Here is a 27,245-nt window from a genome sequence, read left to right as displayed (position 1 = left end):
AGGTTTTAACAGAGATATTTTTCCTTATTCTGCACCCCCCTCATCCTCAAATTCTCCATGAATAGGATATAGAGAAAACGAATCATAAAAGCAAGAAGGAAAAGAACAGAAGACAAACTTATCACTGGTGTGAAAGGAAATTAGAATATTTATTTCTTAAATAAAGCACAAATTTTCTTACTGAAGAAATTATTGGGAAGACATTATATATAGTATTTTTGATGCCGCTAAAGAACTAAGACTTACTTTAAAGTTCTGACACGTTCTAGGAAAGAGTTTATGGTGCTGCAAATGCTATAATGCAACAAATTGTTTCTGATTTTACTGAAGTCTGTTCTGCTTACATTAAAGACTTTACAGGGAAAGATTTGTTTCTTTGAGATGTTTTCCTGCTGGCTTTCAGGATGAAAGAATTTTATTTATATTATCAGTGAGGCTTTTCAGGAAACAGCAGCTCTCCTTCTTTTAAAAGAACAAACACACGATTCAGAAAGACTAAATATTTTCCTAGTTACCTGAATATCCTTAAGTAGAAACACAAGAATCACCTTGCTGAATCTGAACATTAGTATGCTAATGGAAACACTTCATATCAAAAGAAAGTAAAAGTTTCAGTGAGTTGGCAGTAAACAGATCTTAAGGAAGTTTTGCTTTTTGGGAAATTTTTTAACATTGATTTTTTTGAGACAGAATTATTCAGTGAAGAATGAGAATTACATAAGTATAAACAATGTGTTTCCCATTGTAATACTTGATATTCTTGCTATTAACAAACATACCTAATCTTTTGATAAATCCTGCTAAGTTCTATGGTTAGTCATTTATTATGTTAATGAGTTAAATAGGCAATGCCTGAAAAAGTCTTTCCTTTTCTTAGTTTTCATTTTGCCATCCATAAGCATGTGAAAAATTCCAGCCTCTAGAAAAATTTGCGTAATGCTTCCCTCCTGATCTGCATACCATTAGATGTAATCAAGAAATAGAATTATATATGATTAATACATTGTTTGAATTTTTTCTGTGAACTGCTGAAGGGATGACTAAAGGGCAATTCTCTTGTTCAAGAATATGAAGTCCTTATGTATGAACCCAAACTATTTCTGTCATGCAAAAATGTAAAGCTACTTCATGTGCTTTTATTATGAAGTTTTCCTTCTGTTGCACATTTTCTCCTTGCCAGTAACCTCACAGAAAGAAAGGGCTGCTTCATGTACTCTAGGTGATAATTCTGATTTTCCTGTAACTACATGTTAAAGTTTCCTTCAAGCATCCTCTTATGTCTTTGGCATTAGCATATATACTTTGAAATAACTGCCTGGGATCCATGGGATCCCAGAATTTCCCTTAGTCTCTGCAACTGAAATAAGGGAAATCAAAGACAGGATAACAAAAAGTGTTTACACAAATCTGTAATTCATTATTAGCATTATTATTACAAAATGATACCCAGTTTCAGAACCACACCTTTGGCAAATTTAATACAATAGGCCAACAGGAATATTTTTGCAAATTACTGAATTCTGCAAGAGAATCACACTCACTTTAGCCAAAAAGACCTTTTTTAATTTTAATATGTAACCATTAATTGTCCACAAAATAGCATACTTGGTAATATTTCTGGCTTTTATTTACATCAGCAAAGCCAAAGATGTTTTGCAATTCCTCTGTAACATGCTCTCTAATATTTAGAGAACTTCTTAGCAAAAGATAATTTTTGTGAGAAAATATCATGTTCTTCACTTCTGCCAGTCCCCACTTTCTACTGGTAAAGGACACGGCCTACCTAAGTGTTAAGATAGCTACAAAATGTCAATGAACTTCTTAGGTTTTCTCGTATCTTTGGATGTTGTTTCTTTCTAAAGTTTTAATAAAAATTCTATGCCACCATCATGGGGGGCTATTTTCCTATAATGTGGGGACCTGCTTTCTCTGATGACTTAAGGTTACCTTCTAGCTATAGTATTAAAATAATCAGGAGGGGCCTAGCATTTGGCTTTAATTGAATAGAGTAAATAGAATTAAATTCAGTTTCTGTACTTCAGTAGAAGGAAAGATTTGATAATCTCCTGAGACTAGCCGAGTAATGAGTTCTAGAGACTTTTGCGTCTCAAATAGCAATGCTTGTTTCACTGAGACATCCCCTGATAATATGGCTGATGATAAGCCATAAAAGCTTTCCTGGAAAAGAAATGGAAAGAAGAAAATATATTTATTTTTCAAATAAATCCTTTCTTCAGCTTCTCCATGATATTTGGTAAAATGGCAATCATTTTGCACCAAGAGCTGCTCATCCAAGGAGGAAAACTAAACAATTCATTCATTGCAGGAGACACCTGAGAATCCAGGACAATTTGGCTCAGCATCCACCACCTTCTCAATCTGATTTAATATCATATGACTAATTATAGAAAATCTATTGTTACTTTAGTGTCGTTTTATACACCAGAAGAATTTCTCACTATCAAATCAACTGTTGTAAAGCCAGGCAGGAACAAAATTTGTCTAGAACACAATTTGTTCTAGACAAAAAGTGCTAAAAGAACTCCTGTACTTTATTACAGATTCTCATCAGTTCAAATAGCGTAAGTGACCACTTTCTGCTTCAGATGACAAAGTTATATTTTCCTTTGACAAAACAAGAATCCATGAGATTAGAAGCCAAGAAATATGGTTCCTTAACTGAGGCTTTACTAAAGCAGACAATTTTGAAAGCATTTCCAAGCATGTCCTGCCTGACATGAGTGGCAAATTGGTAGCTGGATGCGATTTTTGAAGGATAAAACCCTTACGACAAACTGGAAAACAAAACAGAAAGTTAATTTAATCTTATTTCCTATCCCATTTTTCATCGAAGGCAGATGATCTAGGTTCACTATTTTGACATTAGACCTTTGCAAGATTAATTTGAATACTTTAAAATTTGAACAGGTTTTACATGGACCTCCACATAAGGAGTCTTGACCACATTTTTCAGCAGAGGCACACATTCACAGAATACAGAGGAGGCAGACCTGGCCAACTGGGCCACAGAAACACATTATGTTATCTGAAAGTCAGTGTTAGCTGGTTGGCAAAAGTCAGAGAAAGCTCAAGCTGAAAGTGTATAAGACTGTCTGTAGCACTCCCTGGACTTTGTGTGGAGTTCTGGCAACTTAGAATATATTCACCTCCACCTTTATTCACCTCCATCAAAGAAGAGAAGCAAAGGAACAAGAAATCACCTAATTGATTAAAAAAAAAGTTTCCAAATACAACGGAAAAATACACAATTATTTAACCAATTGATGGAGAGAAGAACAACTATCATCTTGATCTCAGGACAGAACACAGCCTGGGTAAATGGCAGAGGCAGAACTGGCAAACTGCATCTAAATTCACTGGATCACAGCAGGGATAAGGACAGAGGCAGCTCCCACAGAAATGCGTGGTAGAAACCATGCAGCCAAGAAAAAAAAATCATACTTTGAAATGATATAAAAGTTTAAAAAGTTGAAGTTATCTCTACATATAACACAATATTTAAACTTACCTCTAATGAATGTCTGGAACTCTCTGTTTTTCACATGTTCCCTTTCAAGATCAATTTTTAATGTCAGGAGGAGGGCAAAGAGGAATTTGTGGTTTTCATACAAGCCTCTAACAGAATATGAGTAAGTTTCAAAGGTAAGATACTCAATAATGTTTGAGATTCTTTTCTGAGGTATGGGAGACTTCTTAGATCTGAATCATGAAAACGAAGCACAAAGAAAGCATGTTAATAACAACAAATACATTGGAAATACAACTATCTGAATAGCAGAAAAGTCTGTGTCTTCCTACCTGGCCATGGATTGATCAAATAACTTCAAGAACTGAGCCAGTGAAGTTTGATACATATTATTGACCAAACTCATTTCTGTAATAAGAAAATAAAGAATGCTTCCACGTGTAGCAGCAGGTCGATATTCTTCCTGAGCAGCGTTAATCTCCACTTCAGTTTCTGCTGCCACAGACAACTTTTCAGCTACTTCAGCAGCTGTTTGCTTAGTTGTTTGCAGAACACCAATCACGGATTCATCATCTACTAGTGAACCTAAAAAGTAAAATAGTGGATGGTTAGGACATTTCTGTAACTTTTTTTTCACTTTATATGTGTAAAAATTTAAAGGCCAAAGTATAGAAACTATTTCTAACAAATGGAAATTACTTACTGAATTGTAGGAAGCTTTTGAAATGGAGACCAAACAGGATATGTAACACTAAAAATTATTTTTATATTCAACATGTTAAATGCATTCAACCTACACCAACATGAATGTATCTATAGCAACAGCTTTGTAGCATATACTAGAGAAGTCAACTTTGTTATACATGTAATACACATATTCATATATAGTATTTCAATTATTTTGAAGTCTGTTGATTGATACACTCAAAGTAAAAAAGACTTAGGGTCCTAAAGGCAACAGTATACATGCATCTAAGTACTTACTGATTGATTTGCTGGAAGTTACCACCTTCTTTATCCACCAAAAAGACAGTAATTGATCATGTGTAGAAGAATTTAAGCTAGCCCATTTTATTTTGCATTTTCAATGGGTTAAGGATTTGTCCATGATGAGATACCTTATCTCACAGGAGGGGCAGAAAGCTCTCAATAAATTGTTTTGTTTCACAAAATTTGTTTGGGTGTTAAAAATACTTAGTGTCTAGGGTTGTATAAAGTGGTATGCTATAGTATCAAATCCCTCATACACTGCTAAATCCTCATACTTCAAATTTCTACCATTGGATGTTCTCTTATTGTATCTTGGATGGCTAAATCAGTTTCTGTATGGCAAGGCTGTAACATGTATCAGATTAATCTGCCTAATCTGCTTAATCCTGGTTCTTCTACACTTTGATACAGAACCTTCGACTGAACTCAGTTTGTAAAGAAGATTGTCTTCCAATTCTTTCATCTTCCTCTTATTGAAAGTTACATCTTCCATGAGTTTAACTCGTTCTGCCTCTAGTTCCTATTATTAAAAAACACAAGAAAATGACACTTTATGGACTGTAACTATGAGTCATACTTAGAATTCAGCTGCTGATTTTTCAAGTTCATGAAATATACATTTTACTTTTTCAGGTATCTAAAACATGTTTGCATAACATTTGTTTTCTTTTTTCCTTTCTCTCTTTTTTTTTTTTTTTTTAAAGCAGTGTTTATTTAGTATTTTCTGAAGTACTTTATCAGCGCCAAATGCTTAGGCTTATTTTTTTGTGTCATACTGAAAGCCATATGTAGAAGATCCTCTAGGTGTATTTTTGTTATTTGGGAGTCTCTGTACTGAATTTGACTAAAATTTTAGAAAATGGCTGATGTCTTTTTTCCATTTGCACATTTCTTTTCCCCTACATACTAAAACCAGTTAAATAACCACCAAAAAAGCCCAAAACAAAACCAAAAACCAAACAAGTGTGTGTACTGCTGGTTTTGCTGGTTTACCTGTTTTTCAGTAAGAATTACTCTTCTCAGTAATTGATTCTCAAGTCCTTTCAGTGTTACAGTAAAATCAATAATTGATGTTTTTGCATTAATTTCAGGTGTGAAAGCAGGATTGGGTAACTTTGTAGTCAGGTACAGTCTAAATGAAGTCAAAACTTCTACTTCCTTATCACCAACTTTCACCTGTGGGGTAAGACAGAATAGTGATAAGCAGAGAAAAACTAGTTTTATTTTACTTACTAATATTGACCAGAAAAAAAACCTCATAATTTGAAATGCCAAAGAGAGGAAGCTTATTTCACAATTCAAATTTGCCATCAAAACAACAATTGATGACCAAAGGTAGCAGTTAGGCTATATTATAAAAGTGGCATCACCCTCCAGGTAAACATAGGGATCATTTCCACTGTGGGTTCTAATTAATTGCTTCAGAACCATTTGGTTTAGGTTTTGTGCTTTTAATCACACTCCAAATGAAGATGGTAGAAACTACTCATCTTTGAAGAACACACTGTGTTCTTGTGTTCAGGGAAAAAAAAGAAATTATTTGATCCAACAATGGAATATAAATTATTGGAAATATATTCTATATTTATTAAGACTAAAATTATCTTAAAGAACCTTTCTGAAGGAGCTATAAAATTATTCAGAGTTTTCCATAGAAAGTTTTACAGCAGTCTAATTTGAAATCTGCATGTGCACAAGGAAATCTGAGCATTGTGTATGACCCTCAAAGGCCACTTGAAGAAGAGTAGGACCAAATGATTCCCTTAAGCATATTGTTCACTCTGACACTGAAAGTAAAACTACTCCACAAAACCAGCAATTCTTTTATTTTCATTGTCATCAAATATCTGGTCTACCAGCTCTCTCATATTCCAGCCAGTTAATTAAAATACATATGGAAATATACAGCATGTGCAATGATTTTATTTCAGGATGTCTGAAGCAGGTCTGTTTCTCAAAATTGGGAGTGATTTCTTTATCTAATGCAGGTCAGAAAGACTCATGATTCTTCAAGGTTAGGAATATACTTAATATTATTAATAGAAGTTCATGCTTTTTGGCTTGTTCCGTCAGAAAACAGTCCCATACCAGATTAAAGATTCTACAGTTGCCACAGTCAGTGAATCATAGAACGTCCTGAGTTGGAAGGGACCCATAAGGATAATCAAGTCCAACTCCTGCCCCTGCACAGGACAACCCCACAGTTCACACCATGTATCTGAGGGCTTGTCCAGTCTCTTCTTGAACACTGTCAGGCTTGGGGCTGTGACACCTCCCTGGGGAGCCTCTTCCAGTGCTCCACCACCCTCTGGAGGAAGAACCTTTTCCTAATGTCCAACCTAAACCTCTCCAGGCACATCTTCCTGACATTCCCTCAGGTTCTGCCATTGGTTACCAGAGAGAAGAGATCAGTGCCTGCCCCTTCTCCTCCCCTTGTGAGGAAGCTGTAGACTGCTGTGAGGTCTCCCCTCTGTCTCCTCTTCGACAGGCTGAACAAACCAAGTGACTTTAGCTGCTCCTCATATGGCTTGCTCTCCAAACCCTTCACCAACTTTGTAGCCTTTGTAGCTACTGGATACTCTCCAGTAGCTTCATATCTTTTTTATCCTGTGTTGCCCAGAACTGCACACATTGCTCCAGGTGAGGCCGCAGCAGTGCAGAGCAGAGTGAGACAATCACCTCCATCGCCCGGCTGGCAATGCTGTGCTGGATGCACTCAGGACACGGTTGGCCCTCTTGGCTGCCAGGACACGCTATTTGCTCATGTTCAACTTGCCGCCAACCAGAACCCCCGGAAACTTCTCTGTGGAGCTGCTTTCCAGCATCTCCTTCCCCAGTCTGTATGTACAGCCAGGGTTGCTGTGTCCCAGGTGCAAAGTTCAGCACTTGCCCTCATTGAACTTCATGCAGCTGGTGATTGTCCAGTTCACCAAATTGTTCAGATCCCTTTTCAGGGCATCTCTGCCCCGAGAGTGTCAAAAGCTCCTCCCAATACAGTGTCACTGGTGAACTTACTTAGTGTTCCCTCAAATCCTGCGTCCAAGTAATTTATAATGACATTGAAGAGCACTGGCCCTCAGATGCATCCCTGTGGAACCTCACTAGTAATTGGTTGCCAGCCCAACATAACCCCATTTACTAGAACCCTTTGAGCCCAGTCCATCAGCCAATTGCTTACTCACTGCATTGTGTGTTCATCCAACTATATGCTGGACATCTTGTCCAGGAAGATAATGTGAGAGACAATATCAAAGGCTTTACTGAAATCCAAAAAGATCATGTTGACAGGCTTCCCTTGATTGTCTAGGTAGATAACCTTGTCACAGAACAAAATTAAGTTTGTTAAGCAGGACTTTCCCCTCATGAACCCATGATGTCTGGGACCAATGACTGCGTTGTCATTCAGATGTTGTTTGATAACTCCCAGAACAACCTTCTCCATGATTTTGCCAGGAACAGAAGTGAGGCTGACAGGCCTCTAGTTGCCAGGGTCATCCCTGTTGCCCTTCTTGTAGATTGGGACAACGTTTGCCAGCTTCCAGTCAGCAGGGACCTCTCCAGATTCCCAGAAGTGTTGAAAAATTACAGAGAGATGTCTTGCTATGACATCAGCCAGCTCTTTAAGTACCCTTGGACGAATCCCATGGAGCCCCATTAACTTGTAGGGATCTAGCTGGAGTAGAAAATACCAGCTAGATCCCAGTACTCCACATCAGGAAGAGAGAGATCTTTTCAAATCTATTGATTCTGTTAAAGGGTGAAAAATGAAATTGCTTGAAAATCAATAGAAAGTATTGTAAGAATTCAATAAGATAAACAAACTGATTCCAGTTTGGAGTGTTCACTAGTAAGTTCAATAGTTAAACTCAAATATGAGACTCATGAACTTACTATTCAGTTGACACCCTGTCTCCTGCATTTTATCAGCTCAGTTTGATTCTTCACACTACACTACTGAACACAAAGTTTATTTGATTCAGCAGAGGTTTGCAACACAATTGTAAAATATCATTCATCACAAAGCTAGCCACTTATTTCAGGTCTTTTGTTTGATTACTAACCTTAAAAGAAGTTCCAGATTTGATGAAATTCTTTTCTAATATATTATCAAGGACTGGATCCAATTCTTCACCTATATCTTCAATCACAAGTGATCGTCCCAGTGAAAGACTATCTTCTAGGTGTGTACGGAAATACTTGTCATTCAAAGTTGTTACCTCAAAAAGAAAATTATAATTCAATATAAGGACAACCACATTTCTTTAAAGTCTTGCATGAAAATTACAGATCTAACTATGCAATTTTTTCATTGTTTTTGTTAGCTGCATTTTAAAGAAAGCAATAAACGTTGACTATGCTGCAATTTATGCAGAAATACTTCTTCTGTACTCCATGAAAAGTACCGTATAAAGGTAAATTAAAAGATTGACTATAATGGAATCTCCAAAACTTCATTGTAAGAGTAATAATGTACCAAGTAAAACTGGTACAGTTTATTGTGAAGATGTTAAATATATTTTTGAAATCATAGATGCTTAACTTTTAATTATCTATCCTATGCCCTGAGGACTAAATTTTCTAATTTTAACTTCAAAGTTTGAGAAATTCTTTCTGGAAACCTGAACTCAGCCTAACAGAAGAATTGCTGTTACAATATTATGAACTCAGATGTTTGAGATATCATGAAATGGGATTAATAATATATGAAACCATTAAAAGATATGAATAAATAAATAAAACACTAGTTTTGTATTGCTTCCTACATTTTGACTTTCAGAAAGTTCTCATATTACTTTCACGATTTTCTCTACAGGTATAACATAGGGCCATTCTACTGGAAGTCAGCTTGGCAGAAAAAGACTTTGGAGTCCTAGTAGACAACAAGTTGAGCGTGAGCCAGCAACCTGCCTTTGCAAAGGCCAACAGCATTCTGGGTTGCATTAGGAAAAACATCCCCAGCTGGTTGAGGAAGACAATCCTTCCCCTCTGCTCAGTACTGGAGACACATATCTTGAGTCCTACGTCTAGTTCTGGGCTCCCCAGTGTAAGAGAGACACTGAAGTGAGTCCAGAGAAGGACCACTAAGGTTATTAAGGGATTGAAGCACTTGACATATGAGAAAAGCTGAGAGAGCTGGGATTACTTATCCTCAAGAAGGCTCACCTATATTTACCTATGTCTATAAATACCTGGTGGGTGAGAATGAAGAACAGGGAGACAGATTTCTCTTAGTGGCACACAGTAACAGGACAACATGAGATAAGCACAAATTGAAATATAGGTAATTCCATTTAAACATAAGAAAACAAATCAAGAGTACCTTTTCAAAATTGTAAATTATTTTGCCTTTGTCTGCAATCTGACCGACAGTTGCCCAATTTAGTCTCATTTAATAATTTATTATGCCCTTTTGCTGTACTTTTCACCACTTTGACCTCCATATAGGAAATGCACTCACCAATTTTGAACACAAGGCTACCTCCTTCTCCTTCATACTTTTTGCTAGATTTCATACCAGTATTTACTTACTATATAATCCTTTCTAAGATCTTGAATTAGATTTACAGCTCTTGTCAAGTTCCCTGCTGATGCGTCTAAATCATTGTCAGTCTCCATACAAATTAATCTCAGATATGTGTATATGAAGAGTTACACTGACTCAAAATGCAGGCACACTCTAAAGCCATAATGTTTGAAGGAATACAATACAGTACATTATTCCTTAAAACACTGTTCACCTGTAATTCATTATCCTGTTCTTTCTTTTTAATCCACGATTTTCCTTGTGTTTGTGGATCTACGAGAAGGGGATATCTAGTTGCCTTAGTGACAATGATACCATTCTGAATTGAGAGATCATCTCCAGGTAGCCCTTGAAGGTTCCACTCACTAATCTGAAGAATGAAAAAAAAACAAAACACACACACACACATATAGATATAGTTATATAGATATATAGATATATGGAGAGAGAGAGAGACATATTTATTTTAAGTAGTTTGGAATAAAATCTCACTGGAATTATCCTTCAATTATGATTGTCCTAAGAAATAATGGGGACATTAAGTGAAAGGGGATGCATATCTGAACCTGCTGAAAAGTGATTAATGCAAATGGACAAATACTTCCAGTATTTTATTTTTATGGATGTTTTTAACCATAGGGAATGATAAATAAATATCTATTTTAAAAGGGTAAGAAAGTCAAAAGGCTGCTGGACAGTCCAATTTAACATTTGAGATCAATTAAGATAAAACCAGGCTAAAAGAGATTTGAGGCTTAATATTTAGTGAAGGAAATTTGAAGATTCTGGCAATGTCCTCTGTTTGTCTTCTCATACATTCACATTCAGAAGACTTCATGCATTCTTTTTTAAATGTTCTCTTTGATATAAAAATTGTTTTTGAAACCAGACAGAGATAATATTGACAGGACCAAAAGCTAACAACCAAATCTACTGTTTTAGCAGATATTTGATCTATAGCTGTGGTGATAGGTTCTCAAAATAAGATACTTGAAAGTGCACTGTCTTACTGGCAGTTGTCTAATTGTATAATGTGTCACTTGTTTATAATATGTAACTTGTTTATCTATCTAAGCATTGCTTAGAACTCAGATGTTTAGCAGAAATTACCAAGAACATTTGCAAACCAGAGAACTGCACTGCACAGCACTATTGGGGTTCTGTTCTAAGCAAGACAATACTGGCTAACTGTCACAGAATATGTCGACTTACATTAAAATGAAACCCATCAAGCACCAAGAACTTACCGTTGGCGGATCTACCAACATAGAAATGAGGTTCAAGTTTTCAGTAAAGGGAATTTTCTGGGCTCTCATCTCTGCTTCCCATAGATCTTTAAGCAAAAGGTTCCTGAAGGTTTGATTAAAAGGCCCACAGTATGAAAGAAAACCTGTGCAGAGCAGTACATCTCCCACAAGTCTAGAAAAGGAACAGAGCCATAAACAGAAGGTGATGTACAATTTCAATTTCTATTGATTTAGACAATTAGCTTTTGAAACATAAGAAGATGTCTGTTCTGAGGACAATTTAAGGTGAGAACTGTTGCTCTTTGTCAACAAAAAAAAGTTTCTTTCTTTTTCCAAAACATTTTTGTGGTAAAACTTAAGGGTAGCACTGTATGAAAACATTATCTTCACCCCTACAAAGTAATAAAGCCCTGATGACAACCATTCCTTATTTCATAACTGAAGAAAGAAATTGATTTATTTCTTAAAAATATGTCTGCAATACAGTATTTATCAAAAGATACAAGCTTGATTCTCTTGGAATGAGCAGATGTCACCAGAAATGACCAATTTGCCCATTAGAAATGGGTAGGTAGTCATAGGAGGGAGTTCAATAAGGTAGTCACAGCCCCAAGCCTGACAGTGTTCAAGAAGAGACCGGACAATGCCCTCAGATACATGGTGTGAACTGTGGGGTTGTCATATGCAAGGGCAGGAGGTGGACCCGATGATCCTTGTGGGTCCCTTCCAACATTCTATGATTCTATGAAATTTATGGAAACAGAAACATTCCAGAGAAGCTGGGCCTAAACATTCAGGTTCTTTACTATCATCAACTATTTTGACAGGTTTCCTGTTTTCTGGCTGATCTCTGATCTGACAGGTTTCCTGATCTCTGGCTCCTAGGCTGCTCAACATTTTGTCATTTGGACAGCAACACAATGAGGACTCCCAGGCTTCTCAGAATAAGGCCTGCTGTCCCACATGTCTTTCAACACACAGACTATAGGACAAGGGTTAACATCTGGTCTCTCAGCTACCTCCTTTTATTCAAATATGCCATGACTAATATCAAAAGGGATGCTTCTTTTCCAATCCGGTATTAGGCTAGGAATACTTCAATTTTCATTCTCAGTGTCAACCTTAGATCATCCCTACCAACCAGGAAATACTGGAAATACCGGAATGCAGTCTAATGTTACTAGCTTACTAGCTCTTCAGCTTTTACACTTCTTTTTTTTTTCCTCAGATGAATTTGATACCTTTTAATCTGAGCTTTAAATTCTTTACTTTGCTGAGTCCACCTAATTTTCTCTCCACTCAGTCCATCTATAAGCATAGAGGCTGCTTGCATCTTTCTTCTGCATGTTTCTGCATCATTCAGTAAGTCCTAAAATTTAAAAAGTCATTCTTAATTTATTAACAGAATGCAAAAAAACCTAGAGAGTTATTTTATATTTTTTAATCCTCTTACATATGTTATGACTATTTTACTTATTTTAAACAAATTTAAACTCTAAGTGCATCTATTGTCTTATATGTTCCTATTCACGAAAAGAAGGAAATATGAAAGAACATAGATTTAAATATTTTTATAGCGAAACCTCATTCATGTCATTCAAGGTAGCAGGCCCCTAAATGTACATTTGTATCAATTCCTGATTACATAACAGTATAATATGCAAACATTTTTCATAATATTAAAATACTTTTATCTCACCATTTTCTCCTTCATTGCTGCATCAAACTTTGCCTGCACTTTATCCAGTTCAGCTTGCTTTTCATCTAATACCTCCTGAGCCTTTGCTAATTCTGCATTAGCTGTTTTCAGGTAGCCTTCCTGTTTTGCCAAGTTAGCCTAAAAGAGAAGAAATATTAAAACAATAATCATACAAGATGTGAATTTACTCTGATGAATTATTTTAAGCCTACTGAGTTTGTAATAATGACACAATAACACATGAAAATAATTTTATTTTATTGTTTATATAAATAATAAAAACAATCAATCTGAAAACTATGTGACATATATACTGCAGATATTTTTTTTTGTTTTGTTAAATAACAAGCAGTACTCAAGGTTCCTACTATATACTGTCAACTTAATTTATTTTTTAATTTAATTTAATTTTATTTTTTAAAAATAAACACATTTTTAAAATCCTGCTACTATTAAAGTAAATTAAATTAAATTACATGGAAAGCAAATACAAAGCAAGAGATGATGTATTACCTTAAGAGGTAAGACTTCTTTGTTAACACCATAAAATATTGCCATGGCTTGTGTCCAAGAGAGGAGTCCTGCCACATTACCACACACCTTTTTAGCACTCTCCAGTGTATAGTCTTCCATGTTAAAGTAAGGCTGGAGTAATTCTACTGTCTCTTCATTTATTGTATCCTTAGGAAACTGCTGTAGACTCTGCAAGAATGGGCCACTCATAAGCTGAAAAACAAAACAAAACACAAACCACACAGGATATTTATAAGTTATTTAGATATTTTACATTTAAAAGTGTGCTCATTGGAGAGTGTGTTACAAAAAATGTTCCTAAAATTCTCCTGTAAAAAGAGGCAATTTATACATCTAATATTATCAATGTGCTATTCAGTTTTACTCCTTCCACACATCTTCAATTATTTTGAAGTTTTAAACAGTTAATTCCATTAACTAGGCTTGAAAGTTAATGATGTATTTTCCATTTTCCCTATTCCTGTGTTGCCATTTTCCCTGCTCTTTGCAGGGGGGTTGGACAAGATGACATTTGAAGGTCCCTTTCAACCCAAACTATTTATGAAGCTATGATTTTAATAGCACTTAAGAAGCAGCATTTCATTAAAAACAAACAAACAAACACACACAAACAAATAAAACAAACAAACAAACAAAACAACACACACACACACACACAAGAACAACAAGAAGATAAAGCCTCAGAGATACATTTATAACGTTTTTTTGGAATGCCAAAAAATTTATTCGCATTTGTGAAATGTGATCTAAATTCTTCTGGAAACAGAAATCATTGGTTTTAACCTTTTTCTAAGAAATGTTTAACATGTTAAAGGCAATTCATGGAATAACTACTTATCCCATTTCATTATGCTGGTGGGAAAAAAAATGTTCTGATGATTTCTTAATTCCTGGAAAAGATTAAGTAAAAAACGAGAGCTCTATTCATATGCAAAATATTATTTTTTCTTCATTTGCATGACAAAAAAAAAATGAGACAATAATATTGGTAAATTGATACACTAATGGAGGAATAACAGAATTTAAAGAACAGCAGGAGAAGACATCTATATAAATTAGCATCCTGACAGAAGATCCAAGTCCAGAAGGAAGAGATAGGTGACTGACCAAGGAATACTGAAATGCAGAATGGGGAAACCTACTGTCTCTTAGTCAGTCAATTTTTCAAACAATCTAGGAGCCTGGGAGGATCAGAAAAGGTTGTTTAAATGTGAATGTACAAGTTCTCAAAGAGAAAGAGGTGTCTTCCAGAACACCCTTACCTCACATAAGGTTAGCATGATTGGTATATTTATTTATTTGCCATCAGGTCACATGGCAGGAACAGGACAAGGAAAATCTAAAGCTGCTACTGCAAAAGTCTCCAAGCAATTCACCCACCTATTATACTTGCTACCCAATAAACTCTATTTGTATACTATGCCTATTTTAAAAACATATGTTTACATTTTTAAAAAATTCTGTCCTGTTTTGAGTAAACAACATCATAAATTCTCTGATATGCAATTTACTATTTCTGATGTTTAAGAAGCACTGTTTGAAAACTCCACTTACTTTTAATGATTCTCCCCATGATGGCTTGCAGCAAGGCTTTTCTGGATCCATGGTAACTGGATCTAGTGGCTTTTGGAATAATAGCAGACAGCAGTCCATGATCCTCATAATTAGGTGAGGAGGTTTTGCAAGTTTTCTTACAGTAGCGATATCTACTGGTTTGATGGTCTATTTGAAGAAAAATGTAACAGGATCCTGCATCAATACCATAATTCTATTTTCCCATTCAATATCTGAATTTTAATGTTTGTTTGTCATACTTGGACACAAGTTTGTACTAAGTACATACAAAAAAAGTGAGTAACTGAGCTTACTTTAATAAATTTCATAGTTTTATGAAACTTCAATAACTTTAATGAACTTATACTAGCCAAGAATATTTTCCCAGTGCTAAAGACATCACTCAAAAATCAAATCTAAATACAGCAGTATTAATTTCACTTGTCAGTCTAAGTGACTGACATAGGACTTGATTAAAAGCAGTTTCCTTGGTAAAATAGTATTTTGGATTTTTAAGGGTTAAGTGTCGTAATTTATTCCGAGATGGATTTGGTTATTTTTGTTGGGTTTTAAGTTATTATAGGTATGAGATACTGCTCTTTACCTCATTTTCTAGTAGCATCACTGACACTTTGCTTGTTTCAGTAACTAATACGAAAATAATGAATCATTGCAAACTTCAGAACAAACATTAATTTGTGTCTACTAAATACGTGCATGCCACCATCTGTCTAGAAGGAGTAGTTACAGACACATCATAAAAAACACAGCGTAATGTACAAGTCCACACATTTTATAAGCTAATTTTGTGACCTTTTCTGGAAGTTTCATTGATCTCATCTAAATGTCAGTGTAAGAGCAAACAATGTTCCATTTCTGTTTTTTACCACTCAATATTTTTTGTTACATACATTCTGGTAACTAGAAAACTATAAACTATAAAAATACAGTACATCATTGAATTCTGATCCCAGAGTTATTTCCTTTTTAATTGTTCAGAGCAGAATAATGAAACTGTGCAGTGCAGCAATGCCTCCAAATTTCTTGATCCTGATTCTGATTGCCCTGAATCCCCTTTGTTTCCTCTTTCACTTCAAATTAAATGTTTTGTGATGAAGAGATAGCCTCTTATTCCTCTTAAAAAAAAAAAAAAAAGACACTACTAGTTAAAAATGAAGAAAGAAGTCTTTTAGCATAAGAAGTATTCTCTTGAATTCAGAATAACAGATATTCTAAAGACATCTGTACCTCTTTGAAAGATTTACACCTTCATAATGATCAAGTATTAGGGGGGAAGCAGATCAAATACTATAAAATAATGTGCTTAAATTAAAACGTGAGATCCATAAATATTCGGAAACATGACTACCAGCTGTGAAGAGCTGGTACCCACAGTCAAAACCAAGTGAAAACAGCATGTTGGTAGCTCCAGCCTTTCTTTCATGGGTGACTCAAATACTACTAAATTAATGAAAATGTAAGCATTTTACTCACATTCAGTGCAGCTTCTGCTTCTTCTAATGCTGGTTTAGCTGCCTCCAGTTTAGTCTCTGCTTTCACTTTTTCTACATCAATTTCATCGACAATTTTTTGTGCTTTATCTTTCACACCTTGGACTTCATTTTTTACTTTAGATGCAGCTTCAGCACTTTCTGTGACTTCTGCTAGTACCTGGAATCAATAATAAATACAGAAAATATGTAAATCAAAACAGTAGAACAAGTGATTAAGTTTTCAGACACAAGAGAAAACAGGTATATAAAAGATATTATGCAGAAAAATATAAAGCTAACCCTAACTATATTTCAGCAGGAGTTGGATAGTAAAAAATGAGTTATTTTTATAATGGACAGAAGACCTTCCAGTGGTTTTTAAAGCCAGTTTTTTATCCTATGATGGAATTCTTTTTTATTTGAACCTATAGTTTTTCAATACAATAAGTATTTGCTTTTTTGCTGTAATTCTGCAGATAAAAACAAAAATAGTGTATCTAATAAAACTAACAGAAGATAGCAAACCATCTGCACCAATGGTCAGCCTCTCTTTTACTTCTTTCATCTAAAAATGCCTCACTTTTAGTCTATTCAAAAAACAGCCCCATGTGAATACACAGAATGAAGTTATCCATTTGCGTCTGGTTCTTCAGTACATTTATTTTTAATTCTCTTGTGCATCTGACAGTTGGTGTCAGAATGTTTTTTGACAAGTATTAGCTATAGGGTCAAGGCTAGCATGCTGTACACATTTACAAGAACATAAATAATGCACTCAAATACCTGTGAGAAAAAATTACACATAAAATCCCCAAATCCCTCAATTTTTAGGGGGTGAAATCCAATTCTGGTTTTCTATAGGTCTCAGTACTAGCAGAGAGAAATATATAGAATATGAATAATATTACAAGTAGTTTAAATGAAAGTCTGTTCTTTTACTATTTGTCTTCTATTTCTGATGACTCATAAGTAGTGCTCTATCAGAACAGCTACGAGGCTATGCAAATGATTGGCAGAGAGCTATTTCAAAATGTATATAAAATATAAACAAGGTGAATGCCAGTGTATCTGTCATACTTCTGAAATGCAAGAAGTGTAATTTCATCCATTTCTGCTGTAATTTTCTCTTTTATGAGATAAAAGGCCTTACAGAGTGCAGGCAGTCCTTTAGCCATCACTGGCCAAAAGTTTGCTCTCCAGTGCACCAGAGCATCCTGGTATCTCAGAAAACAGAATGCCTATATTAATACATTCCCTAACATGCCTTTCCAGAGAGTATTTTGGAAACTAGATTTCTACCAGACCACCAATCTCATTAGCACACAGACACCTTGTTAATGTAAAAGATCAACTATGAAACCGAACTGTGATGCTCTTTTTTCTAAGCAATTTTGAAATAGTAAATACCTGTCTAACATCTGTTAACTTCTTATCTGCAACTAAGTGCTCATACAACCCCAAATTTAATAAATGTCAATCAAGCACACAAAACAACATGAAATAAAAAATGAAACCTGATGCTTATAGGAGAAGGTAAGATATGGGAGATGAACAAGCAGCAAATTCAGAAGCAAATGCTGAATCAACATGCTACAGATAAAGGAGTGAAACTGCATTTTAGACCACGATGTACATTTTTTGGCTTGTACAAATTATGAGAAAATTCTGCAATAGCACTTTACCCCACTATATATCCTGGTGCTATCTGGTGCCTTTTGCTATCTAACACTCAAGTACTTACTTTATCTGCCTTAACAGATGCCACAGCCAGTTCCTTCTCCTTAACGGCCAGTTCCTGAGAGAGCTGAGCAACAGATTCACTGGCCTCCATCAGCTTAGATAGACCTATTAAGTGAAAGATAAAATTCAGAAAAATGAAAACTATTTTTTACCTAGTGAGATAATACAGTCTAGATCTATATCCCAAATGCTTTCTACCTCATGTTCTCATTTAAGTTTGTGTAAAGGAGAGAAAGTGGGTGAGTTTCCCATGCACTGATGCACTCTTCTCACCATTCTTGCTCATAGATTTGAGCACAGTTTTTGGCTATTCCTGAGCTCCACACTGCATGCTGAAGCATGTCTAGCCTTTCCTCTCTTCTTCATCACTGAATCTTGAAATCTTAGAACTTGCCTGGAAACATTCCCCTTATCTCCCTCTCTCCCTAAGGACTAGAGCAAGAGCACATTTGCAGTTATACATTTGTTGTCCAGTGTTCCTCTGGGATGTCTCTCCACTTTTCTTTTACAAGATTTCACACAGACAAGCATTCTCCCCTAGAACATTTATTGTTCTTTTGAGACGGCTGCCTGATGATCAGGCTACTGGTATTCTACAGGCTTGTTAATATTACTCACCAAACGACAGGCTATTTTGCCATTCTTAACAATAAAGTTCAAAGGTATATTCACTGAAAGACATTGTCTGGGAGACAAGAGAGATGTTTCAGAATATTTCCATTTCCCGGGCATATGCCACTTTCTAAAATACTCTGAGGGATCATGGGATCGGAGAATCATAGAATGTCCTGAGTTGGAAGGGACCCACAAGGATTGAGTTCAGCTCCTGTCCCCACAGAGGACAACCCCAACATTCACACCATGAATATAAGATAGAGAAACATACGCTAATGTGCTACCCCCACCTCCCACTCCTCTGACAGCAATTTCCAAAATGGTTGTTACTTCATTTCATGGTAAAAACAAACAAACAAACAAACAAACAAACACACAAACAAACAAACAACCCACACCCTTTGCTGCATTGGCTTTCCCTGCTACAATCCTAGAGTAAGAAGAAAGAAAGATGGACAAAGAATGAGAATACATAGAACAAGAAGAACTGAAGAATTTCTGTTGTAAACAAGAAACATTTATAGCTTCTTCAGATCCTCTGCATACTTCCAGTCATAAGAAACAATACAACATTACCATACCAGCAGATAATTATTTTTAGTGCTTAGAGTCATAAAGGAATGGCTGATTTAGGCATTAGAAACAGGAATAGTATTTTTCAGGGCAATATGTAGATATAATCTACAATTTATCTAAAGCAAGTTAAAAAGTCAGCATATATTTTGAATCTATAGAGACAATCAAAGTAATCTTTATCTCTTGTCAATGTATTTTGTAACTTGTCTGAATGATGACTACAGAAAAGTAGTGAATATAGAAAAATTATAAAAATCTCTTTATTAAGATAATAAGCCACAGTACTATTAGTATCTCAAGGATGTAATTTCTGTCACTTTTAATTAGCAGATCTAGAAACAATTTGGTCAACTGGATGATATGCCTACTATGTCAAAGCTAAACTGACATCTTATAGAACCACAGTTTTATATGAAAAGACTGCACATGCGGTGCTCTACCAAGAATTCCCCTGATGGATTCTGGAAGAAGACACAAGATGCTAAGCATTCAGAAATAATTGTAACTGTCGTTAGTTCTCAGTTTTTTCCTCATCTGTCTTACAAGATTTTTCACCCGAATTGACAAAGGAGAGAAGAGATTACTTCTATCTTTCAAAACATGTTTCTCATATAGATATTACAGTGCTGACAGGCACAATTTCAGCGTGCTTGAGCCAGGGACTTTTCTATGAATCAGTACTGATCAAGGCACTTCTTATAATTTTGCTGCTTCACAAGCACCTTGAATTGGCCCAGACATCATTACATAACGGAAAAACATTCTAACAAGGAGATGGAAAGAGCGACATTATCTCAGCAGAGTCTAATAATATAAAATTTAAATCCCGTATCAGGATAATGTCCTAACAAACTGAAACAAATTCCAAGTCTAGTCTTTTTAACTTTCTAAATCTTGTTGACATTAAGTGATGAAAGACTAAGGATTGAAGGACGGACATGTGAGACAGTAGCTAAATAACTGGTAACAAACTTATTAATAATGTTCCTTAGCATGCAGTAGACAGTGGAGCACATTTGCACTCAGTGATGACTGGCATTTTTGTTTTGTAATACATCTTTCCTATGCAAGTGAAACTATTTAGAATATTTTCTAACTGGCATGAGTATTGCCCATAAGCTGACATGATTTTCTGAACATCAACGATATAAGGATGCTGCAGTAGAAGTACATGATCATTTTGTTTTGAAGACCACATAAGGAATTAGCTGTAATATCAAGTGAGAGACTAGGAAAATCTACATGTGAAATTTTCTTGACAGTACTGAAGCAAATTAGGTTAATGATTTTAAATTATTTTTGAAAACAGAAGAACTGGAGAGAGAATACAAAAAAATATCCCACCCTTACAAATCTTTAAGGTTCTCAGACTTCATCCTCATCTCAAAGCAGGACTGATCACAAGTCCTGATTTTTACAGCTGGCAACTGATCCATACAAAGGAAATAATGCATATGGTGAAAATATTGAGGATCACTTACTCCTCTGCAGTCCACTCTAATTCAGCAGTTTGTAAATAAAATAAATACCTACAAGTTTTATTTTATTTTATTTTATCTTCTTCATGTGAAGTGCACCAATTGCATTGTTAATCATTGTTTAAATGCTACATCATTTTACCTTTGTATGGAAAAACTTATGTTGAATTCTCTGTTCTGTTAGATATACAGTATCTTTTCCCATAAAGACCAAGTATCCTAAGCTGTTCAATTGCCTTTGAAGATTTACAAAAGCATGTCTAGATGAAAAATGGAGAAAACTGGAAAAGTATTCTGAATGCAATAGGTACCAACTTAATGCTAAAAATTAGGTCATTTCAAACAGTTATCCAAAACTAGAACATTTCAATCATATTTTTCTGTATTTCAGATGTCTTGTTATAAAATTACCACAAATCACAACTACTTATTCTATGGCACAAATCTGAAATAAGCCAACTGTGAAGTGCTCAGATTGTATAGTGTGAATTTCTGTACGGAAATCCAGAAATAAATTAATAACTGTTCTTAGAGCTACCCCCTCTACACTAGTAAATCACAGATGCTCTTTCTGGCCATTTTCAGGTGCTACTTTCTATTGCAAATGCTAAATTGAAACTATTAAAGTTTAATATAATGCTGAGATGAATTGTTAAACTGGCAGCTTTGAGGCATTTTTGTAAGAAAATCATTGTGAACTGGAGATAGCTGGAGTGCTTGTAAATGGTCCTGATATGATACCAGTTTTGAACTGTGATCCAGCAGAACTGATTTTAAGTGATCACTGAATAAGTAGCCTAATATTAAAAACACAGATCACTTGAGACCATAGGTGTAAATATATGTTTATCCCTATTTTGCTTACCAACTTTCATACGATCAGCTTGTTCATTAATACTCTCCAAATTTTCAGCATAAACTTCTTTGTAGCCATTGACAAAAGAGAGGTAGGATTTAGGTGTTACATAAGTTCTTCTTCGATACCTAAAACACAGTATATTTGCAACATCAACTTAATACATTTTTGATATGTACAACCATTTGATTACTTCAAATTAAACAGAAGATTACATAAATCAAGTCTTTAACTCAGTCAAAATCAAATTTCTTCATCAGGCAAAACCTCATTTCCAATGATGTTGCTTTTATCCACATAAAAATGTTAAAGATCGTTGAACAATGGGAATGAAGATACTGAATTTGCAAAATAGTAATTACTTTCCACAGCCTTTGCATGTATTGATACACCAGATTTATTTTTGTATAAGCCTTAAAAGACACTCATTGACTTATACAACACAAGGGCAAAAAACTATCAGCAGCAACACTTTAGGGATTAATCATAGCTTTTGTATAAAATGTTACCTTTGGAAATAATTCTCACAGCTTTCTGAAACTATATCATGAAAGAGACCCATGGCTTCCACTATTTGCGTTTTAACTGTTGCAGAACAGACCATATTAAATTCTGAAAGAAAATAACTGGCTACAGCTATAAGAGCTTCCCTGGGCCATCGACTGAACCAATCCATGGTGCATCCTGATATGAGGCCAGGAAATTTCAAAGAACGTGCACGGAACTTCTCACCAACCTAAAGAGAGTAAAAGTGTTAATTTATTATATGATTCTTAATTAGACTGATAAAAATGTTTAATTCATATGAAAAAATAAAACAGTCTGGTTTTTTATTGCTAATTTTCTACTCAGAACACCCTGCACAGTTTTTTCTTTTATAGAAGTATTTTGCTAATTTTCCAACTTTCAATATTTTATGACATTTGAAGAAATAATTTCATGAAAAATATAAATGTTTCTTAACAGTTTAAAACTTCAGTTAACTTATTTTAATTTCCATTCAATTCTTGTTTTCAAGTAAAAAGCAAGAATTTCACAAAGATACGTTCATTGATTTATAGCAGGAAAGAATACACCAGGAGGAAAAAAAAATAACATGTAAGCAATGGTGTAATTTGTAAGTGTTTTGTTTTTAAGTTCTGACAACTGTACTATTACTTCTATTATCTCAGCAATTATAACCAGACTTCATTAATCTTTTATTGCATCTTTAAATCTCCTTAAAAATATAAAGCTTGAATAATCCTGTCACACCTTATAAGATAGCTTGCTAATGAAAAAGAGATATAAAGAAAAAACTTACTGGAGAAAAGCAGAGGACAACATGTAAATTCTTTTTTGCTCGACTTAAAAAATATTCATAAAGATTATCAAAGGTGGGAGGACATCGAGGCATCTCATTTTTCATCACAGGTATTAATCCTTGAGTGATTTCATCCAATTCATCCCGAGGAAATAAATTAGAAATCTTTTTAAAAAATTAAAATTGATAAGAAAATAAATTGCATGGATGTAATTATTATAGAGTTTGTAACTATTTGCATACATCTGTATCTCTCTGCATACATACAGTTTAGATTGATTAAAAACCAAATTTTTCCCTGATTTAGACTTCATGTAACACCATTAAAAACTAGGAAATCTAACGCAGGAAGAGTATACATCTTGACCGGCCAGTGAATACTCATTTAATAGAGGCTACTGAAATATCCATCACAGATCCTTTTTATTTCCTGCCTTATACTGAAATAGAGATAAAGTAACTGCATACCAAAGGCATTCATTTAAAAAGTTGAGCTATTTTAATCATGATTGACTCTACAATTAATTACCAAAATAAATAAACTAGTGGGAACAAATTCTGCAGTTTCCTGCATCCCTACATTGCCTGTCACACCGAGATCCTTACCTCGCCTGAAGACAGCAGATTATTAATATATTCCAAAAATGACTCATCTTTTATTTCATTATCAGTGAAAATGAAAGTGATCCCTTGTCCTTCAAACCCAGCTGTTCTAAACAACACTTTTAAATCATCTGAGAGATTGCTTACATTATAGGATCTAGGAGGAATAAGAAACATCACCTGTTAATTCAAAACAACTCAGAATACTGCTATTTTCATATTCTAGCATTTTATGAATGATAGTGCAAACATCATTTGTAAAAACTCATTCTGGCTCAAGAATAGTTAACACAAGGTCCAGCTTTTTTCAGTTGAAACTTAATCCAATGTTTTACACAAACCAAACAATGTATTGTTTTCCACATTTTAAAACTGTGACAAAAATTAAAAATAAATAAATAAATTCATAAAGAAGGCTGTTAAAAACATGAGAGAGAGAAAGCAATAGCATAAGTTGGATTTGTATATTTCTAGCATTTCTTACCTGGTTAAAGTGATCTGAAATATTTTATAGCCAGCAATAAAGGAGGCCAGCCTTGAAAGACTTTGTTTACCGGAACCACCAACTCCAACAAGTAAAGCATTTCCAGCCGCTGTCCGAATTATCCGGGAAATCTATATAAGAAAAAATGGAACAAAAGCTCATTAATAAATTGAAATTAAAATGTTAATTAGTAAAATTGAAAATCTTTTATATTCTACACTTTATTTACTAGAGCACAATGTAGATTATTAAAAGAATACTTCCAGAAATTTTTTTCTTCTCAGCAGAACAATTGTACATTCTTAAGGAATTTTGTCTAACTAATGAAAAAGTTTCATGTAAAAATATAGGATGGCTATAATTAGTTACAGACAGGATTTAAATACATAAAGAGAGACATTTTGAGCTCTATGGTGAAGGCATCAGTCTGAATGTGCTTAAAAACTTAAAACAACCTCATCTAGAAGAATAAACACACCTCATTACTAATTTTAAGAGTCTGAAAGACTTGTACATGTTTCAACTATCATTTAGTGTTATCTTCTATTCTATCTACCTTCAACATTTCCTTGAAGAAAGTTTTCTTAACAAGTCTCCCAGATATACAAATTTACTGTTACTGATTTTTTACACTTCTCCTTTATGTACTAATATATATCACATCTTCCTTGATTTTATTATGTTAGTGCAAAGTTACTTTCAAGGTGCTACAGTTTGGTTAGCTTGTCATGTAATTTATGTACAAAATGCAAAAGATCAGCATCAAGCCTTCTAATTCTATTAATTATTTTTTCCGCTGTCCTGGTTTTGTTTAAAACAAGACCAGTTCTCTTTTAGTGAATTTTCCTTTCAGCTAAGTTCTTCAAAGTAACTGCACTTTTCTGACTTTGGCTGCATGTTTCTTCAGACACTGTTCGCTTCAGAGCTGATAACAGTAGAAATAGTATGCAGAAGAGCCCCAGGTTTAGACTTATTGCTATGGCAACCAAGGTTATTGACAAATTTTGCACGTCCCGTGAGAGAGGTGTATTTGCAAGGAGGGGCGGACAGAACAGGTGACTAAAATTGACCAACTAAGTATTCCATCCCATACATGTCATGCGCCCTATAAAAGTGGGAGATCACAAGGGTCTTGCTCTCTTCAACTATGGCCAGCATCTAAAGAGGACTCTGCTAGTTCTGCTTCTGATCCTAGGACTCATTCCAGGCCCTGCATCACTGAATCCAGTTTGGGTTTACTGCAGAGTCCAGCCCAGGACTGACAGGTATCTGCCCTGCAGCCACTGGAGCAACGCCAGCTCCGCCACCGCCGCCACTGCACTGTGCCGGGAAATTCAAGATTGGTTTTGCATGTTTTGTATTATTTTCTCTATTTATTAGTAGCATTAGTAAAGCATTTTTAACTTTTCCAACTTGTAAGTCTCTCTCCCTTTTCCTCCTATTACCTATCCTAGTGGGTATGGCAGGGGTTAACAGAGAGCATCTGCCACAGTTTATTGTCACCCTGCAGTAAACAGTGACATCCCCTCCAAGAAATTTTGGGTCTATGCACAGTTCCCTCTGAGCCTACCCAGATAACTATATTAAAATAGAAGTTTAAATATGAAATTATGAGCATGACTAAGTTTATTGCCACCATAGTGACAGCAGGGCTGTCTGCCTAACTGCATATCCCAGATATTCTGGTTAAAACTTGCTAATGAAAATGGAGTATCAGAGACTTTCGAGGTCTTCAGAAAATCACCTAGCATCAAATGAACTGTATTTAAAAATAAAATTATTTTCTTCTTTTTAAATGCAAAGCAAACAAAATCATTTACTTCACTTGAGGTCAACTAGAGAAAAACCAAACATCCTCTGTATTGCTTTCACTATGCTTCCATGTGCCTTTCAGTAAGTAGATCATCAAGTTAAAGTAATTCCTGAGATAACTAACACAACCTTTTAAACCTGAGGCACAGTGCTTCAAATAAATCTCATGCTTAGACTTTCCCCCCCCCCCCCATGAATCAGATTCTAACATTGGCTTAATTCTTTCCTTATATCTTCCTTTCTGAATAGGGGTTCAGCTGATTGTAAACCAGAGACTTTCCTCCACTCTACACACTGATTCTGCTGCAGCCTAAATTTATGTCTTTTCATGTCTGTCATCCAAACAGATTCTACCTCATGTTGTTTTGGTCACTTGTCAGGTACAGATACTTTTGAAGTGTTCTCTGAATTCTTAATGAATAAAAATCATTCTATATACAAAATATAAATGTGCCTCTTAATGACCTCACCTTTCCTATCGAAGAAAATCTTCATACCTCTGAATACAAAAAATCTTAAACAAATATACAAACTAAGGTATTTATTACAAAACATGCAAACAGGTAAAATAACTGTAGGTCTTTCCTAGTTGCTGAAAATGACTAGGCAAAGTTGCAAGTAAGTTTGGGGTCAAAAGTAGCTTCCCAGAATGTGCCCTCCAAGCATGGCTTTGCCAAATCAGGAACACTGTTGCAACAGTTCAACTAATAAAAAAGTAACAATCTCCAAACCTTAACAATATGCGTCATTGCATCCTTAAAAAACACCAAATCAAGAGATGATCCTCTAATATATTCATTGTATTGTCCCTGATACATTTGCAGTTTTTCACAAAGAAATTCAAAGCTTGGAATCTGGAATAAAAAAAACCAAAAACAACAACAACAACAACAAAAAAAAAAAAAAACCAAACAGTTACAATATTAGTGTGGTCCTTCAGAATTTAGAACTGCACTGACATTTTTACACAAACTTGAGTTCACATATTGGCCACCCATAATGAGATTATCTTGTTAATTCACTGTAGTGATTGTAGTTGTGCTTAAGCAGAAATTTTATGCTAGTGGTGGGAGAGGGGAAAAAAAAAAAAAAGGGCAAGGAGATTAGGAATCAATAAAGTACATTTACATTGCATTAATGTTAATGTCACTAAAATGATTTATTGTTTACTAACCAGAAAAATCTAGATATATCTTCACAAAAAATGTGGTAGGCATTAAACAAAGCTTTCTGTATTATATGAGTTCTGC

At 34.9% G+C, this 27,245-nt stretch overlaps 1 protein-coding gene across 1 annotated transcript in view; it reads right to left on the bottom strand.

The window, feature by feature from the left end:
- The window catches only part of DNAH8 (dynein axonemal heavy chain 8), a 147,484-nt gene that overhangs the window by 27,704 nt on the left and 92,535 nt on the right, over positions 1 to 27,245 (bottom strand). The window contains exons 61-79 of the mRNA XM_021289465.2: positions 26,727 to 26,849; positions 24,184 to 24,314; positions 23,703 to 23,856; positions 23,097 to 23,261; positions 22,303 to 22,529; positions 21,803 to 21,921; positions 18,270 to 18,373; positions 16,530 to 16,706; positions 15,036 to 15,203; positions 13,461 to 13,673; positions 12,948 to 13,085; positions 12,490 to 12,617; positions 11,249 to 11,420; positions 10,216 to 10,371; positions 8,539 to 8,694; positions 5,471 to 5,653; positions 4,892 to 4,997; positions 3,820 to 4,072; positions 3,530 to 3,720 (exon numbers count right to left, since the gene is read on the bottom strand). Of these exons, the coding sequence (XP_021145140.2) occupies positions 3,530 to 3,720; positions 3,820 to 4,072; positions 4,892 to 4,997; positions 5,471 to 5,653; positions 8,539 to 8,694; positions 10,216 to 10,371; positions 11,249 to 11,420; positions 12,490 to 12,617; positions 12,948 to 13,085; positions 13,461 to 13,673; positions 15,036 to 15,203; positions 16,530 to 16,706; positions 18,270 to 18,373; positions 21,803 to 21,921; positions 22,303 to 22,529; positions 23,097 to 23,261; positions 23,703 to 23,856; positions 24,184 to 24,314; positions 26,727 to 26,849 (3,064 nt within the window). The remainder of the gene's footprint in view (positions 1 to 3,529; positions 3,721 to 3,819; positions 4,073 to 4,891; positions 4,998 to 5,470; positions 5,654 to 8,538; positions 8,695 to 10,215; positions 10,372 to 11,248; positions 11,421 to 12,489; positions 12,618 to 12,947; positions 13,086 to 13,460; positions 13,674 to 15,035; positions 15,204 to 16,529; positions 16,707 to 18,269; positions 18,374 to 21,802; positions 21,922 to 22,302; positions 22,530 to 23,096; positions 23,262 to 23,702; positions 23,857 to 24,183; positions 24,315 to 26,726; positions 26,850 to 27,245) is intronic.

Source organism: Columba livia, chromosome 3 (genome assembly GCF_036013475.1).
Source record: "Columba livia isolate bColLiv1 breed racing homer chromosome 3, bColLiv1.pat.W.v2, whole genome shotgun sequence".
Lineage (NCBI taxonomy): Eukaryota > Metazoa > Chordata > Aves > Columbiformes > Columbidae > Columba > Columba livia.
The sequence above is the reverse complement of the archived record's forward strand: the minus strand, read 5'-3'. Positions and strand labels throughout refer to the sequence as shown.